Source organism: Lynx canadensis, chromosome B2 (genome assembly GCF_007474595.2).
Source record: "Lynx canadensis isolate LIC74 chromosome B2, mLynCan4.pri.v2, whole genome shotgun sequence".
Taxonomy (NCBI): Eukaryota; Metazoa; Chordata; class Mammalia; order Carnivora; family Felidae; genus Lynx; species Lynx canadensis.
The window spans coordinates 535,495-553,657 of NC_044307.1; the positions used below are offsets into that span (position 1 = coordinate 535,495).

General features: G+C 40.1%; 1 protein-coding gene across 1 annotated transcript; it reads left to right on the forward strand.

Annotated features, from left to right (window-relative positions):
* The first annotated feature begins 16,166 nt into the window (after positions 1–16,166).
* Positions 16,167–17,111, forward strand: LOC115514860 (olfactory receptor 2H2-like). Its single transcript, XM_030317040.1, has one exon. It carries the CDS (start codon positions 16,167–16,169, stop codon positions 17,109–17,111), a length of 945 nt encoding a protein of 314 aa, XP_030172900.1.
* Positions 17,112–18,163: the final 1,052 nt, after the last annotated feature.

Sequence of the window (18,163 nt, forward strand, 5' to 3'; positions counted from 1 at the left end):
ATATTGAACCAGCCATGCATCCCAGGTATAAATCCTTGGGATTTAGGTCATGGTGAATAATTCTTCTAATGTATTATTGGATCTGGTGGGCTAATATCTTGTTGAGAATTTTTGCGTCCGTGTTTATCAGGGAAATTGGTCTATCATTGTTTTTAGTGGGGTTTGTCAGGTTTTAGAATCAAGGTAATGCTGGCTTCTTGGAATGAGTTTGGAAGTTTTCCTTCTATTTCTATTTTTTTGGAACAGCTTCAAAAGAATAGGTGTTAACTCTTCTTTAAATGTTTGGTAGAACACCCCTGGAAAGCCATCTAGCCCTGGACTCTTTGTTGGGAGATTTTTGGTTACTGATTTAATTTCTTTACTGGTTATGGGTCTTTTCAAATTTCCTATTTCTTCCTGTTTCATTTTTGGTAGTTGATGTTTATTGGAATTTGTCCATTTCTTCCAGATGGCCCATTTCATTGGCGTATAATTGCTTATAATATTCTCTTATTGTTGTTTGTATTTCTGCAGTGGTGGTTGTGATCTCTCCTCTTTCATTCTTGATTATTTATTTGGGTCACTTCCTTTTTCTTTTTGATCAAACTGGCTAGGGGTTTCTCAAATTTGTTAATTCTTTCAAGGAACCAGCTCCTGCTTTCATTGATTTCTTCTACTTTTTATTTTTTTATTTCAATAGCATTGATTGCTGCTCTAATATTTATTATTTCCTGTATTCTGCTATTTTGGGTTTTTATCTGCTGCTCTTTTTCCAGCTGTTTGAGGTGTATGGTTAGATTGTATATCTAAGACCTTTCTTCCTTCTTTAGGAAGGCCTGGATTGCTATATACCTCCCTCTTATGACCACCTTTGGTGGGTCCCACAGTTTTTGGGCTATGGTGTTATCATTTTCTTTGGCATCCATGAACTTGTTAATTTCCTCTTTTAACTTCTTGGTTAGTCATTCATTCTTTAGTAGGATGTACTTTAGTCTCCAAGTATTTTCTATCTTTCAAATTTTTTCTTGTGGTTGATTTCAAGTTTCATAGCGTTGTGGTCTAAAAATATGCATAGCATGATCTCCATCTTTTAGTACTAGTTGAGGGCTGATTTGTGTCCCAGTATATGATCTATTCTGGAGAACGTTTCACGTGCACTGGAGAAGAATGTATATTCTGCTGCTTTAGCATAAAATGTTCTGAATATATCCATGAAGTCCATCCGGTCCAGTGTGTCATTCAAAGCCATTGTTTCCTTGTTGTCTGTTTAGACGATCTGTCCATGGTTGTAAGTGGAGTGTTGAAGTCTCTTACTATTATGGTATTATTACCAATGAGTTTTTTTATGTTTGTGATTAATTGATTTACATATGTGTGTGTGCCATATTTGGTGCATAAATGTTTACAATTGTTAGGTCTTGTTGGTTGATAGACCCCTTACTTATGATATAATGCCCTTCTTCATCTCTTGTTACAGTCTTTATTTTAAAATCTAGATTGTCTGATATAAGTATGGCTACTCCGGCTTTCTTTTAGCAACCATTAGTATGATAGATGGTTTTCTATCCCCTTATTTTTAATCTGAAGGTGTGTTTAGGTCTATAATGGGTCTGTTGCAAACAGCATATAAATGGATCTTGTTTTCTTATCCATTCTGTTACTGTATGTCTTTTGAGTGGAACGTATTGACAATTGATGTTTATTATTTATTTTTCATTTTTTTCAATATATGAAATTTATTGCCAAATTGGTTTCCATACAAAACTCAGTGCTCATCCCAAAAGGTGCCCTCCTCAGTACCCATCACCCACCCTCCCCTCCCTCCCACCCCCCATCAACCCTCAGTTTGTTCTCAGTTTTTAAGAGTCTCTTATGCTTTGGCTCTCTCTCACCTTAACCTCTTTTTTTTTTTCTTCCCCTCCCCGATGGATTTCTGTTAAGTTTCTCAGGATCCACATAAGAGTGAAAACATATGGTATCTGTCTTTCTCTATATAGCTTATTTCACTTAGCATAACACTCTCCAGTTCCATCCACGTTGTTACAAAGGGCCATATTTCATTCTTTCTCATTGCTCTGTAGTACTCCATTGTGTATATAAACCACAATTTCTTTATCCATTCATCAGTTGATGGACATTTAGGCTCTTTCCGTAATTTGGCTATTGTTGAGAGTGCTGCTATAAACATTGGGGTACAAGTGCCCCTATGCATCAGTACTCCTGTATCCCTTGGGTAAATTCCTAGCAGTGCTATCACTGGGTCATAGGGTAGGTCTATTTTCAATTTTCTGAGGAACCTCCACACTGTTTTCCAGAGTGGCTGCACCAATTTGCATTCCCACCAACAGTGCAAGAGGGTTCCCGTTTCTTCACATCCTCGCCAGCATCTATAGTCTCCTGATTTGTTCATTTTGGCCACTCTGACTGGCGTGAGGTGATATCTGAGTGTGGTTTTGATTTGTATTTCCCTGATGAGGAGCGATATTGAACATCTTTTCATGTACCTGTTAGCCATCCGGATGTCTTCTTTAGAGAAGTGTCTATCCATGTTTTCTGCCCATTTCTTCATTGGGTTATTTGTTTTTCAGGTGTGGAGTTTGATGAGCTCTTTATAGATTTTGGATACTAGCCCTTTGTCTGATATGTCATTTGCAAATATCTTTTCCCATTCCGTTGGTTGCCTTTTAGTTTTGTTGGTTGTTTCCTTTGCTGTGCAGAAGCTTTTTATCTTCATAAGGTCCCAGTAATTCATTTTTGCTTTTAATTCCCTTGCCTTTGGGGATGTGTCAAGTAAGAGATTGCTACGGCTGAGGTCAGAGAGGTCTTTTCCTGCTTTCTCCTCTAGGGTTTTGATGGTTTCCTGTCTCACATTCAGGTCCTTTATCCATTTTGAGTTTATTTTTGTGAATGGTGTGAGAAAGTAGTCTAGTTTCAACCTTCTGCATGTCGCTGTCCAGTTCTCCCAGCACCATTTGTTAAAGAGACTGTCTTTTTTCCATTGGATGTTCTTTCCTGCTTTGTCAAAGATTAGTTGGCCATACGTTTGTGGGTCTAGTTCTGGAGTTTCTATTCAATTTCATTGGTCTATGTGTCTCTTTTTGTGCCAATACCATGCTGTCTTGATGATGACAGCTTTGTAGTAGAGGCTAAAGTCTGGGATTGTGATGCCTCCTGCTCTGGTCTTCTTCTTCAGAATTACTTTGGCTATTCAGGGCCTTTTGTGGTTCCATATGATTTTAGGATTGCTTGTTCTAGTTTCGAGAAGAATGCTGGTGCAATTTTGATTGGGATTGCATTGAATGTGTAGATAGCTTTGGGTGGTATTGACATTTTGACAATATTTATTCTTCCAAACCATGAGCAGGGAATGTCTTTCCATTTCTTTATATCTTCTTCAATTACCTTCATAGGTTTTCTATAGTTTTCAGCATACAGATCTTTTACATCTTTGGTTAGATTTATTCCTAGGTATTTTATGCTTCTGGGTGCAATTGTGAATGGGATCAGTTTCTTTATTTGTCTTTCTGTTGCTTCATTGTTAGTGTATAAGAATGCAACTGATTTCTGTACATTGATTTTGTATCCTGCAACTTTGCTGAATTTATGTATCAGTTCTAGCAGACTTCTGGTGGAGTCTATCGGATTTTCCACGTGTAGTATCATGTCATCTGCAAAAAGTGAAAGCTTGACTTCATCTTTGCCAATTTGGATGCCTTTGATTTCCTTTTGTTGTCTGCTTGCAGATGCCAGCACTTCCAACACTATGTTAAACAACAGCGGTGAGAGTGGGAATCCCTGTCGTGTTCCTGATCTCAGGGAGAAAGCTCTCAGTTTTTCCCCATTGAGGATGATGTTAGCTGTGGGCTTTTCATAAATGGCTTTTATGATGTTTAAGTATGTTCCTTCTATCCCGACTTTCTCAAGGGTTTTTATTAAGAAAGGGTGCTGGATTTTGTCAAAGGCCTTTTCTGCATCGATTGACAGGATCATATGGTTCTTCTCTTTTCTTTTATTAATGTGATGTATCACGTTGATTGATTTGCGAATGTTGAACCAGCCCTGCATGCCAGGAATGAATCCCACTTGATCATGGTGAATAATTCTTTTTATATGCTGTTGAATTCGATTTGCTAGTATCATATTGAGAATTTTTGCATCCATATTCATCAGGGATATTGGCCTGTAGTTCTCTTTTTTACTGGGTCTCTGTCTGGTTTAGGAATCAAAGTAATACTGGCTTCATAGAATGAGTCTCGAAGTTTTCCTTCCCTTTTTATTTCTTGGAATAGCTTGAGAAGGATAGGTATTATCTCTGCTTTAAATGTCTGGTAGAACTCCCCTGGGAAGCCATCTGGTCCTGGACTCTTATATGTTGGGAGATTTTTGATGACTGATTCAATTTCTTTGCTTGTTATGGGTCTGTTCAAGCTTTCTATTTCCTCCTGATTGAGTTTTGGAAGAGTGTAGGTGTTTAGGAATTTGTCCATTTCTTCCAGGTTGTCCAATTTGTTGGTATATAATTTTTCATAGTATTCCCTGATAATTGTTTGTATCTCTGAGGGATTGGTTGTAATAATTCCATTTTCATTCATGAGTTTATCTATATGGGTCATTTCCCTTTTCTTTTTGAGAAGCCTGGCTAGAGGTTTGTCAATTTTGTTTATTTTTTCAAAAAACCAACTCTTGGTTTCGTTGATCTGCTCTACAGTTTTTTTAGATTCTATATTGTTTATTTCTGCTCTGATCTTTATTATTTCTCTTTTTGCTGGGTTTAGGCTGCCTTTGCTGTTCTGCTTCTATTTCCTTTAGGTGTGCTATTAGATTTTGTATTTGGGATTTTTCTTGTTTCTTGAGATAGGTCTGTATTGCGATGTATTTTCCTCTCAGGACTGCCTTCGCTGCATCCCAAAGCGTTTGGATTGTTGTATTTTCATTTTCGTTTGTTTCCATATATTTTTTGATTTCTTCTCTAATTGCCTGGTTGACCCACTCATTCGTTAGTAGGGTGTTCTTTAACCTCCATGCTTTTGGAGGTTTTCCACACTTTTTCCTCTGGTTGATTTCAAGCTTCATAGCATTGTGGTCTGAAAGTATGCATGGTATAATTTCAATTCTTGTATCTTATGAAGGGCTCTTTTGTGACCCAGTATATGATCTGTCTTGGAGAATGTTCCATGTGCATTCGAGAAGAAAGTATATTCTGTTGCTTTGGGATGCATAGTTCTAAATATATCTGTCAAGTCCATCTGATCCAATGTATCATTGAGGGCTCTTGTTTCTTTATTGACCATGTGTCTAGATGATCTATCCATTTCTGTAAGTGGAGTGTTAAAGTCCCCTGCTATTACCACTTTCTTATCAATAAGGTTGCTTATGTTTATGAGTAATTGTTTTTTATATTTGTGGGCTCTGGTATTCGGCGCATAGACATTTATAACTGTTAGCTCTTCCTGATATATAGACCCTGTAATTATTATATAATGCCCTTCGTCATCTCTTGTTACAGCCTTTAATTTAAAGTGTAGTTTGTCTGATATAAGTATGGCTACTCCAGCTTTCTTTTGGCTTCCAGTAGCATGATAAATAGTTCTCCATCCCCTCACTCTCAATCTGAAGGTGTCCTCAGGTCTAAAATGAGTCTCTTGTAGACAGCAAATAGATGGGTCTTGTTTTTTATCCATTCTGATACCCTATGTCTTTTGGTTGGCGCATTTAGTCCATTTACATTCAGTGTTATTATAGAAAGATATGGGTTTAGAGTCATTGTGATGTCTGTATATTTTATGCTTGTAGCAATGTCTCTGGTACTTTGTCTCACAGGATTCCCCTTAGGATCTCTTGTAGGGCTGGTTTAGTGGTGATGAATTTCTTCAGTTTTTGTTTGTTTGGGAATACCTTTATCTCTCCTTCTATTCTAAATGACAGACTTGTTGGATAAAGGATTCTGGGCTGCATATTTTTTTTGTTCATCACATTGAAGATCTCCTGCCATGCCTTTCTGGTCTGCCAAGTTTCAAAAGAGAGATCAGTCACGAGTCTGTAGGTCTCCCTTTATATGTTAGGGCACATTTATTCCTTGCTACTTTCAGAATTTTCTCTTTATCCTTGTATTTTGCCAGTTTCACTATGATATGTAGTGCAGAAGATCGATTCAAGTTACATCTGAAGGGAGTTCTCTGTGCCTCTTGGATTTCAATGCCTTTTCCTTCCCCAGTTCAGGGAAGTTCTCAGCTATAATTTCTTCAAGTACCCCTTCAGCACCTTTCCCTCTCTCTTCCTCCTCTGGGATACCAATTATGCATATGTTATTTCTTTTTAGTGTATCACTTAGTTCTCTAATTTTCCCCTCATACTCCTGGATTTTTTTATCTCTCTTTTTCTCAGCTTCCTCTTTTTCCATAACTTTATCTTCTAGTTCACCTATTCTCTCCTCTGCCTCTTCAATCCGAGCCGTCGTTGTTTCCATTTTGTTTTGCATTTCGTTTAAAGCATTTTTCAGCTCCTCCTGACTGTTCCTTAGTCCCTTGATCTCTGTAGCAAGAGATTCTCTGCTGTCCTCTATACTGTTTTCAAGCCCAGCGATTAATTTTATGACTATTATTCTAAATTCACTTTCTGTTATATTATTTAAATCCTTTTTGATCAGTTCATTAGCTGTTGTTATTTCCTGGAGATTCTTCTGAGGGGAATTCTTCCGCTTGGTCATTTTGGATAGTCCCTGGTGTGGTGAGGGCCTGCAGGGCACTTCCCCTGTGCTTTGGTGTATAACTGGAGTTGGTGGGTGGAGCCGCAGTCCGACCTGATGTCTGCCCCCAGCCCACCGCTGGGGCCACAGTCAGACTGGTGTGTGCCTTCTCTTCCCCTCTCCTAGGGGCGGGATTCACTGTGGGGTGGCGTGGCCCGTCTGGGCTACTTGCACACTGCCAGGCTTGTGGTGCTGGGGATCTGGCATATTAGCTGGGGTGGGTAGGCAAAGTGCATGGGGTCAGGAGGGGCAGGCTTAGCTCACTTCTCCTTAGGTGATCCACTTCATGAGGGGCCCTGTGGCAGCGGGAGGGAGTCAGACCCTCTGCCGGAGGGTTGCCTCCGCAGAAGCACAGTGTTGGGTGTTTGCGCGGAGTGAGCAAGTTCCCTGGCAGGAACTGGTTCCCTTTGGGATTTTGGCTGGGGGATGGGCAGGGGAAATGGCGCTGGCGAGCGCCTTTGTTCCCTGCCAAACTGAGCTCTGTCGTCTGGGGGCTCAGCAACTCTCCCTCCCTTTGTCCTCCAGCCTTCCCGCTTTCTGAGCAGGGCTGTTAACTTATGACCTCCCAGATGCTAAGTCCTGCTTGCTGTCGGAACACACTCCGTCCAGCCCCTCTGCTTTTGCATGCCAGACTCAGGGACTCTGCTTGGCCGGCAGGCTGCCCCTCTGCCCCGGCTCCCTCCCGCCAGTCCGTGGAGCGCACACCGCCTTGCCACCCTTCCTACCCTCTTCTGTGGACCTCTCGTCTGCGCTTGGCTCTGGAGACTCCGTTCTGCTAATCCTCTGGCGGTTTTCTGGGTTATTTAGGCAGGTGTAGGTGGAATCTAAGTGATCAGCAGGACGCGCGGTGAGCCCAGCGTCCTCCTACACCGCCATCTTCCCTTGATCTCCAACAATTGATGTTTAGAGTGAGTACTGAAAGATATGAATTTATTGCCATTATGTCGCCGGTAGAGTTGGAGTTTATGGTAGTGTCCTCTGTTCCTTTCTAGTGTTTATTGCTTTTGGTATTTTTTTTTCATCTTTTCTCCCTTCAGAGAGTCCCCTTAATATGTTTTGCGGGGCTAGTTTAGTAGTCATGACTCCTTTAATTTTTGTTTGTCTGGAAAACTTTTTATGTTTCTTCTATTTTGAATGACAGCTTTGCTGGATAAAGAATTCATGGTGATATACTTTTTTCTGATTCAGCACACTGAATATATCCTTCCACTCCCTTCTGGCCTGCCACGTTTCTGTGGATAGGTCTGCTGTGGACCAGATCTGTCTTCCCTTGTAAGATAAGGACTTCTTTTCCCCTTGCTGCTTTCATTATTCTTTCCTTGCCTGAGTATTTTTTGAATTTGACTCTGATATGTCTTGTTGATGGTTGGTTTTTGTCGAATCTAATGGGAATCCTCTGTGCTTTTTGGGTTTTGATGTCTGTGTCTTTGCCCAGGTAGTAAATTTTTTTGCTATGATTTGGTCACATAAATTTTCTACCTCTTTTTCTCTCTCTTCATCATCTGTGACCCCTATAATTCTGATGTTATTCCTTTTTAATGAGTTTTGAGTTCTCTACTTTTTATTTTATGTTCTTTTGCCTTAGGTTCCCTCCTTTTTTCTGCTACATTATTCTCCATAAGTTTGTCCTCTATATTGCTGATTCACTGCTGTGCCTCATCCATCCTTGCTGTGGCATACATGTGAGAATGAAGCTCAGTTATAGCATTTTTTATTTCATCCTGACTAGCATTTACTTCTTTTATCTCCACAGAAAGGGATACTAATCTATTTTCAACCCCAGCTAGTATTCTAATCATGATTCTCAATTCTGGTTCAGATATCTTCCTTGTATATGTGTTGATTAAGTCCCTGGTTGTCATTTCTTTCTGTTCTTTCTTTGGGTTTAATTGCTTTATTACATCATTTTGGAGGAAAAAAGGCATTAATAAAATTTAAAAAAACTAAAATTAAAAGATTTAAAACAACACAAAGAAATCAAGTAAACGATGCTAGATCCTAGGTATGTTTTGGTGTGGTTGTTGAATGAAGATTGATGGAGTAGAGAAAAAAAGGAACAGATAAGAAAAGGAACAAAAGAAAAAGAAAAAGAGGAAAAAAAGAGAAAGGTTTGAAAAAATGAATACAGTAAAATAGAATAAAATGAAATGATGGAAGTAAAATAGAAGTTAAAACATTTATCAGAAAGCAAAAACTATAGTAGAAAAAAATTAAAAATCTTTTTAATAAAAATTGAAAAGAAAAAAATATTTTTCTCTTGGTGTTTTCAAGAATAAGAGGAGAAAAAAAAGAAAAAAAAATATTTGAATTAAGGGACCAGTGAACAGTGTGAGGTACGATTGAAATTACATCTGGTTTCCCATAGAATTCAAGCGATGAAGCACTTAATCTGTAAACTAAACAGGTGGAGAGACTTATGTTTGTACAGAATGCTGTTGGCCCTGTTGGGCAGGGTTTAGTGTAATGGCTGTGTTCTCCACAGATGGCACTGGTTAGCTTACTGGGGTGGATTACTGTGTTGCTTGTAAGCATGTATGTGCATGTGCTGGAGGAGTGAAAATGGCATCACCCAGCTATCCAGTCTCTAGTATCAGAACTCTGTGCTCTCTCTGACCAGCAATCAAGCATCCCTCCTTTGTCTCTGGCTTCCATCCACTCCCCCCTTCTATACTGGCTGTGACCAAGCTCTCAGGCAGCCAGGCAGCACCTCCCTCATGAGTTTTATCTCACATGGGACTGTGTTTCCCAACCCAGTCTGAGAGACTTTTGAGGGACTCACCTCTGTGGCACTGCAACTTTGACCCACTCACACCTTCTGGGGGAGTGTCTCACTGAGCAATGGCCAGATGCCAGCCCACCTCCAGGAATGTTCACCAGACTGTGCTGTTGCCAATGCCCAGAGCCTGTAGCTGGGTGCCAGTCTATCCCAGAAAAAGTTTGTGTGTTCTTGTAGCAGCAGCATTTCAGGGATTATGGAAAATCACAACACCTTTAATGTCCTTGTTCCACCACCAGTGAATGTGGTTGTTCTCCAGGGTCCACTGGGACCTTTGCCTGTGGGTTGACTGCATAGCCTCTACCAAATGTCCTTCCAGCAGGGTAACTACCTCTACCCATGTGGCCCAAGGACCCCAAGGACCTTGTTCTCTGCTTCTGGGGATTTGCCCTTCCCATCAGAGCACCATGTATTGAGCTGTGGAGTTTTTGACTCTGCGCTCCACTGTTTATAGTCTTGATGGAATTTAAACCCTCTTCCTTCTCCCTTTTTTGTTCAGTCCCTGTGGCTCTTTCCACTTTTCCACTTTCTGTCCAGCTGCTTTTGGAGAGTTGCTTTTCCCATACTGTCCCCCTGTCTCTGTCCACTGCTCCACAAGCAACTCCCTGACCTCCACAGCTTCTCTCTCCTCCAGTTCATCTCTCTGTGTCATGTACCTGCCCAATTCTTTGGTTCAGGTTGGGCAGATTGTTGTGTTAATCCTCAAATAAGTTTTCTAGGTGTGCAGGATGGTTTAGTGTTGATCTGGCTGCATTTCAGGGATGAGAGACACAAAAACTTCCATGCTGTTCTGCCATCTTGACACCTAAGATTGCCTAGTTTCTTGGCATGTAATTTTTCATAGTACTCTCTTATAATTGTATTTCTGTGGTGTTGATTGTGATCTCTTCAGCAAATGATGGTGGGAAAATTTTACAGTGACACGCTGATGAATGAAACTGGCCAACTATTTTACACCATACAGAAAAATAAATTTAGAATAAATGAAGGATCCAAATGTGAGACAGGAAACCATCAAATCTTACATTAGAACACAGGCAACAACCTCTTTGACTTCTACCACAGCAACTTCTTACTAGACACATTGTCGAAGGCAAGCAAAAGAAAAGCAAACAGGACATATTGGGACCTCATCAAGATAAAAAACTTATGCACAACGAGGAAAACAATCAACAAAACTGAAAGGTAACTGATGGAATGGGAGAAGATATTTGCAAGTGACATATCAGATAAAGGGTTAGTATCCAAAACCTGTAAAGAACTTAAGCACTCAACAACCACAAAACAAATAATCCAGTGTAGAAGTAGGCAGAAGACATGAACAGACACTTTTCCAAAGAAGACCATCAGATGGCTCACAAAAACATGAAATGATGATCAATATCACTCATCATCAGAGAAATGCAAATGAAAACCACAATGAGATACCAACCCACACATGTAAAATGGCTAAAATGAACTCTAGGGGAAATGACAGATGTTGGTGAGGATGCAGAGAAAGGAGAACACTGTTGCACTGTTTATGGGAATGCAACTGTGGCAACTCTGGAAAAATGGTATGGAAGTTCCTCAAAAAGTTAAAAATAGAACAACTGTATGACCCAGCAATTACAATGCTAGGTATTTATGCAAAGGATACAAAAATGCTGATTTGAAGGAGTACATGAACCCCAATGTTTATAGCATCACTGTTGACAGTAGCCAAATTATGGAAAGAACCCCAAAGTCCATTGACTGATGAATGGATAAAGAAGATGTGGTTTATATATACAATGGAATATTACTCAGTGATCAACAAGAATGAAATCTTACCATTTGAAACAATGTGAATGGAACTAGAGTGTATTATGCTAAGTGACATAAGTCAGGCAGATAAAGACAAATATATGATTTCACTTGTATGTGGAATTTAAGAAACAAAACAGTTAAACATAGGGGAAGGGAAGGAAAAATAATATAAAAACAGAGAAGGAGAAAAAATGTCAGAGAGTCTTAAAAACAGGCAAAACTGAGGGTTGCTGGAGGGGAGGTGGGTTGGGGGAGGGCTAAATGGAAGATGGACATTAAGGAAGGCACTTGTTGGGGTGAGCCCTGGGTGTTATATGTAAGAAATGAATCACTGGGCTCTACTCTTGAAACCAATAGTACACTGTATGTTAAGTAACTTGAACTTAAATAAAAGTGAAAGATTTCCTGATGACATGTTAGCCAAGTTCTACAGAATGTAGGATAAGCTATTTCCTCTCATAGCAGGGTCCATAGTCATGGCTCCAGAGGTGCTGAGTAGGGCAATGAGAGATTTTGAGAAGGATTATATCATCTTTACATGATCTCCAGGCATCAGAACTTTCTCTCCTCTACCAAGAGGGAGACAGCTTCCACCAGTTTCAAAGGTTCAGAGAAATCTAGAAGTTCATGTTTTTAAGGTGCAGCTAAACAGATACCCTATATGCCAGGTCTCATTGTCTGACTACTTCCCCATTAGGGTCTGGCTTTGGCCTAAAATGTATATTGAGACAGCATTTTGTCACCTTTTCAGCCCTGTGACCCTAACATTAAACTCCTAGATTTGATTTTCCACAGTCTTCCCTATGTAGTATATAAGAATCTCCTTCCAAGCTTCCATGAAAACTATTTTGGTTTTGAAACATTCCTTAAGTAAGTGCTTATCAAAGTGTGTCACTGGACCTGCATCATCATCACCTGGGACCCTATTAGAAATGTCAATTCTTGGGCCTCACCCCAGACTTATGGAATCGGGAACTCTGAGTAACCAGCAGTTGGAGAACCACAGCCCTAAGTTGATAATTGGCTGACTGGACTATGCTACTATTTTTCTTTATGGCTCCCAATACAGTCAATGAAAACTAGCAAAGTTGACAGTAATCTAATTATCATTACTCCCATGTTTTTCAAGGGCTAGATGTACCATATATCCAATGTTGCTTCTCCTACCCATACCTCCTCCCAAGCCATGCCAGATAAGACCATTAGTGATGCTGATGTTAGAGGAGGCTAAGAGTTGCCACAATTCCATTTACTCTATATTAATGGTGTCTTGTTGCAGGTTGACTTGTGAGTGATGTCTCTCTTGAAGTGTCTTCTGAGAGTCTGCATTCTTGTGTTGAAGCTCTGCTCAGGTACTCTGAAAGCAGAGCCCAAGACAAGAAATTAGGTTCAAGTACCTGATTTGGGAGTTAATTTCCTGGAGAATTAGTGATGGAAGCAGAGTGAGAGATAGGAAAGCCAACCAACATAAGTATGTACTAGCCAAGTTGTGCACAGTGGGAGCTCAGTTCTCCCAGGACCTCCTGAAAAGCATCCAGGAGGTATGCTTCTACCAGAAGGAAGGGTTGCTGGGACATTTCCCCGCTAACTACCATCCTCCCTCATTTGAAGATTTCCCCTAGGGTCATTAAATCTCCCGAGTTTCTGGGCAGCACTTGTCTTTGTGCCCGATGCACTCCCCCAGTGTCAGATAAGGACTTGAGGCAGACGGGAAGATGTATACAGCACATTCAAGGTGGGTCACTGCAGGGTGAATCTGAGTTGACACAGAACTGTTCATTGCAGCTCTGCTGAAATCAGAGGTGGGCTGAGGAGGTGAGCTACACTGGCACCAGAGACACCTATCTTAGAAGGTAAGATGGAAATATTGTCAATATTGTATTCCACATTGGCCATCAGAGGAATTACGGTACACTGGCTCTCAGAAAATCTCCAGATACTGTTCTGAGAGGCAGAGGAGGTGAGCTAAAGGAAAAAATCACAGGGAAATTGATAACTGAAGGAAGAAGACAATGCCAACAGAAGTAGGGATGAAGAGAATGCTTGTTTTTTTGCACAGTAAGTATTACTTAAACTAAGACCATCTCCTCCCTCCCAAGGAACTTTTAAGAATAGTTGATCCAGGGAGAAAACATACATCTCCAATGATGAGAAGGTAGAGAGGAACTGAGAGAGATAAGATGGATGGATGGAGATACAGATCTATAGATAAGGATAGAAATAGATACAGACATGTAAGCATTCCTATTGAAAACAGAAAACCAGAGAAGGAGGAACAATCTTAATAGACAAAGAACATAACCAGCAGCTACTGGAGGTGGATGAAAGTCATGGGATGGAATAGGAGGCTATTTGGTTTTGAAGATGGGAAAATCTGCAAGACTCTGAGAGTCTTTGAAGCATCAAACTGCATTCTTCCATGAAGTATTAAATTTACAACATGAGGTATCAGATTTACAACAACAATACTGACATTTCAACTCTACTTTGCAAAGATTGTACAGAAAAAAAGAAAGGGAAAGGGGCACAGAAAAGAGGACCAAGACTGGAAGAAGATATATGGATTTTGTAAAATGCATAGCTGTGAAATAAAAATACGAGACATGAGTGATACTGTGTTTGAGAACTACCCTGAACATGGGCACTGCTAACTGATGGGTCCACTTGCAGTGTGTGGTTGAAGTTGGACATGATCCACTATAAGGGAACAGATAGGGAATAGTAAGGCCAGAATACTGCTGTGAAAACTTTAGCTAAATAATTGTATGATGTATTAAACTAAGGTCAAGAATTCACCCCTAAGGTATGAGTATACAATAGATTATAAATATCAGGTCATGCCATGATTTCTCTTAGAATCCTGGCTTGAGCAGTCCATTTGACCCCAAATTATGTATTTATAGGATTTTAAACATTTTCAGCTGCATTTCCAGACATTTCATTTTCTCCAGTTTGCCCTATCATTATTAGGACTGTTTTTAGTGATGAAAAATGTATGATAAAGTATGAGAAGATGAACCAAGCATGTTTTATAACCTGAAAAAAATTTTTTGAGGGTTAAATAAGCTAATCATTTGGCAAATTGTCAGTTACACAATAAGAACCCAGACAACCATAGCTGCTCTGCTGCTGATCATTAATATCCATTTCATTTATGGACCACTAATTTTTAAAATTCCTCTCTATCCATTGATTATAGGTACATTTTCTTAACTCTTTGTGGAATAATATGGGAAAAAAGGAATAAACTGTAAACAAAGAGGTGAGAATCATATCTGGGATTCCATCATTAAAATTTTGATGACTTAGTTTAATTCCTCTGTATTTGATAAATGGAAAATATGTCAGAAAATGAATATTTTTATTTAAGTGTTGGCATAAGTAAGACTTTATTATACATATTGATTTGGAAGAAGGAAAGGAGCCAGTAATCTAAATTTTTTGGATGAACATTCAGTTGAAGGATTCCTGCGGGGCATAGATTTGTAAAACCTATTGTGTGTGTGTGTGTGTGTGTGTGTGTGTGTGTGTGTGTGTGTGTGTGTGTGATGCTAGGGCACTCCCCTGGGAAAAGGTTCTTGTAAATGGAAACCCTGAAAATGTACAAGGTGGCTATAAACAGGTTTGGAGTGAGGACACACTGTTATGCCACACAGATAGTATTGGTCGTTGGGAGCAGAGAAGCAGGAAAAGGAGCACGAAAATTATGGAAGACAAAGAGAGCCATGAGCCCTTTTCTCTAGTATGTTAAGTAAAAAGGCCAGTGATTGAATGAAATGAGTATTTCCTAAACCTCTTTTGATCCACTGCATAAATGAATAAAAGATGGTGGATTTTCCAAACTTGTGTTGTAATCGGGTTTTAAGCTGAGGAAAGAACAATAAATGTGCATATGCGTGCTCTGTAATATAAAGACAGTTAATTTACAATGTTGGATAAGTGAGTATTATTACTTTTCTTTTAGAAAGGAGATAATGTAGAGATAGGATATTTCTTTTTTTCTTAATGATATCACTTACATTCTCTGCAAAATGTTGCATATATATTTTGATGTTTTTCATCTCAAACATCTGAATAGTGTCATCATCGTCATCATCATCATAATTGTAACTAACACACATCATACAGTTACTACGGGGCAGGAATACATGCACACACACTCTCCCTCTCAAAGTATTTTCCTTGTGTTTTCACATTTAATTCCTCCAAAACACACAGGTAGTTTCTATGATTGTTTTCTATTTTCCAAATAGAAAATATAAGGAAAGAGCCAAGGTAAGAATAAAAATTTTAAACAATTGTCTTAAGATTACATAGCATAAAGTGGCTGAGGAGGAATTCAAGCTCAGAAGTCAAAAGAAGGTGGGAAGGAGAAAGGAAGAAAAAAGGAGAGTGAAACACAGGAGACGGAGGAACAAGGGAGGAGGATATTCAGATAAATTGAGATATAAAGACACAGAAAAACAGAATGAAATGAGAAAAGGACTGAAAGGTGATATGGTTTAACAGTTTTTAAAACTGTGTGATGAATGTTGTAAATGTGCAATTTTGGAGAGCAAAGATAGAATGCTCTCTTAATATTTAGCAAAGTGATTTTCACTAGTAGGTTTGTAATTTGCACTTTACTCAATATTTATAATGCAGATTTCTAATCATATATGAAGATGTGTAAGAGGAAGAGAGATAATGAATAATGGGTATCAAAGATTAGAATAAGTCACTGAATCTTTTATTTTTCCCTGCACTATAGGAGGCAGAATCTCATCCTTGAGTAGAAAGGAGGTAACATGTCTTCCTGTTTCTGTATTGGAACCATCACAGGCTTTTGAGCAACTACTTTTGAACCATACCCCCAAAGAGGTGACTGCTCCAGAAGCTATGATTACAGTTTGCAATGACAGCCACAGTGATTTCATTCTCCTGGGCTTCTCTGAGAAGCCATATTTGGAGAAGATACTCTTCTGGGTTGTTCTGATCTTTTATTGTTTGACTCTTGCAGGAAATATGGTCATTATTCTTGTTTCCTCAAAGGACCCTAAACTCCACATTCCCATGTATTTCTTTCTTTGCAACCTTTCCCTGCTAGACCTCTCTTTCACCAGCAGCTGTGTTCCGCAGATGTTAGTTAATTTCTGGGGTCCAGAGAAGACCATCAGCTACATTGGCTGTGCTTTTCAACTCTATGTCTTCTTATGGCTTGGGGCCACCGAATGTGTCCTTCTTGTGGTCATGGCTATGGACCGCTATGTGGCAGTGTGTCACCCACTGCAATATACTGCTATCATGCACCCCAAATTTTGTCTGCAGCTGGCCATCCTTGCATGGGGGGCTGGCCTGGTTCAGTCCTTGGTCCAGTCTCCTGCCACCCTCCAGTTACCTTTCTGCTCCCACCGCAGGGTGGATGACATTGTGTGTGAAGTCCCAGCCCTGATTCAGGCTTCCAGTGCAGACACAACCTACAATGAAATCCAGATGTCCATAGCCAGTATCATTTTTCTGGTGCTACCCCTGGTCATCATCCTTTCCTCATACGGGGCTGTTGCTAAGGCTGTGCTGAGAATAAAGTCAGCTGCAGGGCAGCGGAAGGCATTCAGCACCTGCACTTCTCACCTTCTTGTGGTGTCCCTCTTCTATGGCACAGTGACAGCTGTCTATCTCCAACCCAAGAACCGCTATGCTCAAGAACAGGGCAAGTTCCTCACCCTTTTCTACACCGTTGCAACCCCAGCACTTAATCCACTCATCTACACTCTAAGGAACAGGGAGGTCAAGGGGGCACTAATAAGACTGGTGAGGAGGACTTGGGATTCCCAGAATAACTGAAGCAGTTGGCACATGTTGGTCTCTTGTTTAACCTGAGAAGAGAGAATAACCTCATCACAAAAAGCTGAAGCTTTACCTCCTCACCCAAAAGTAGGGGAGAAATAGCTGTGTTGCATTCAAAGCTGCGATTTCAGGTCCATTCATCATTAGCTGATTAGGCCCTTACTTTCTGCAGGGTGCTGACGGAGGTACAGTATGGTATAGAAATGAGTAGATTTAATAACCATTGTCTTTTTTTTTTTTTATATGAAGTTTATTGACAAATTGGTTTCCATACAACACCCAGTGCTCATCCCAAAAGGTGCCCTCCTCAATACCCATCACCCACCCGCCCCTCCCTCCCACCCCCCATCAACCCTCAGTTTGTTCTCAGTTTTTAACAGTCTCTTATGCTTTGGCTCTCTCCCACTCTAACGTCCTTTTTTTTTTTTTTTTTTTTTTCCTTCCCCTCCCCCATGGGTTCCTGTTAAGTTTCTCAGGATCCACATAAGAGTGAAACCATATGGTATCTGTCTTTCTCTGTATGGCTTATTTCACTTAGCATCACACTCTCCAGTTCCATCCACGTTGCTACAAAAGGCCATATTTCATTTTTTCTCATTGCCACGTAGTATTCCATTGTGTATATAAACCACAATTTCTTTATCCATTCATCAGTTGATGGACATTTAGGCTCTTTCCATAATTTGGCTATTGTTGAGAGTGCTGCTATGAACATTGGGGTACAAGTGCCCCTATGCATCAGTACTCCTGTATCCCTTGGGTAGATTCCTAGCAGTGCTATTGCTGGGTCATAGGGTAGGTCTATTTTTAATTTTCTGAGGAACCTCCACACTGCTTTCCAGAGCGGCTGCACCAATTTGCATTCCCACCAACAGTGCAAGAGGGTTCCCGTTTCTCCACATCCTCTCCAGCATCTATAGTCTCCTGATTTGTTCATTTTGGCCACTCTGACTGGCGTGAGGTGATACCTGAGTGTGGTTTTGATTTGTATTTCCCTGATAAGGAGCGACGCTGAACATCTTTTCATGTGCCTGTTGGCCATCTGGATG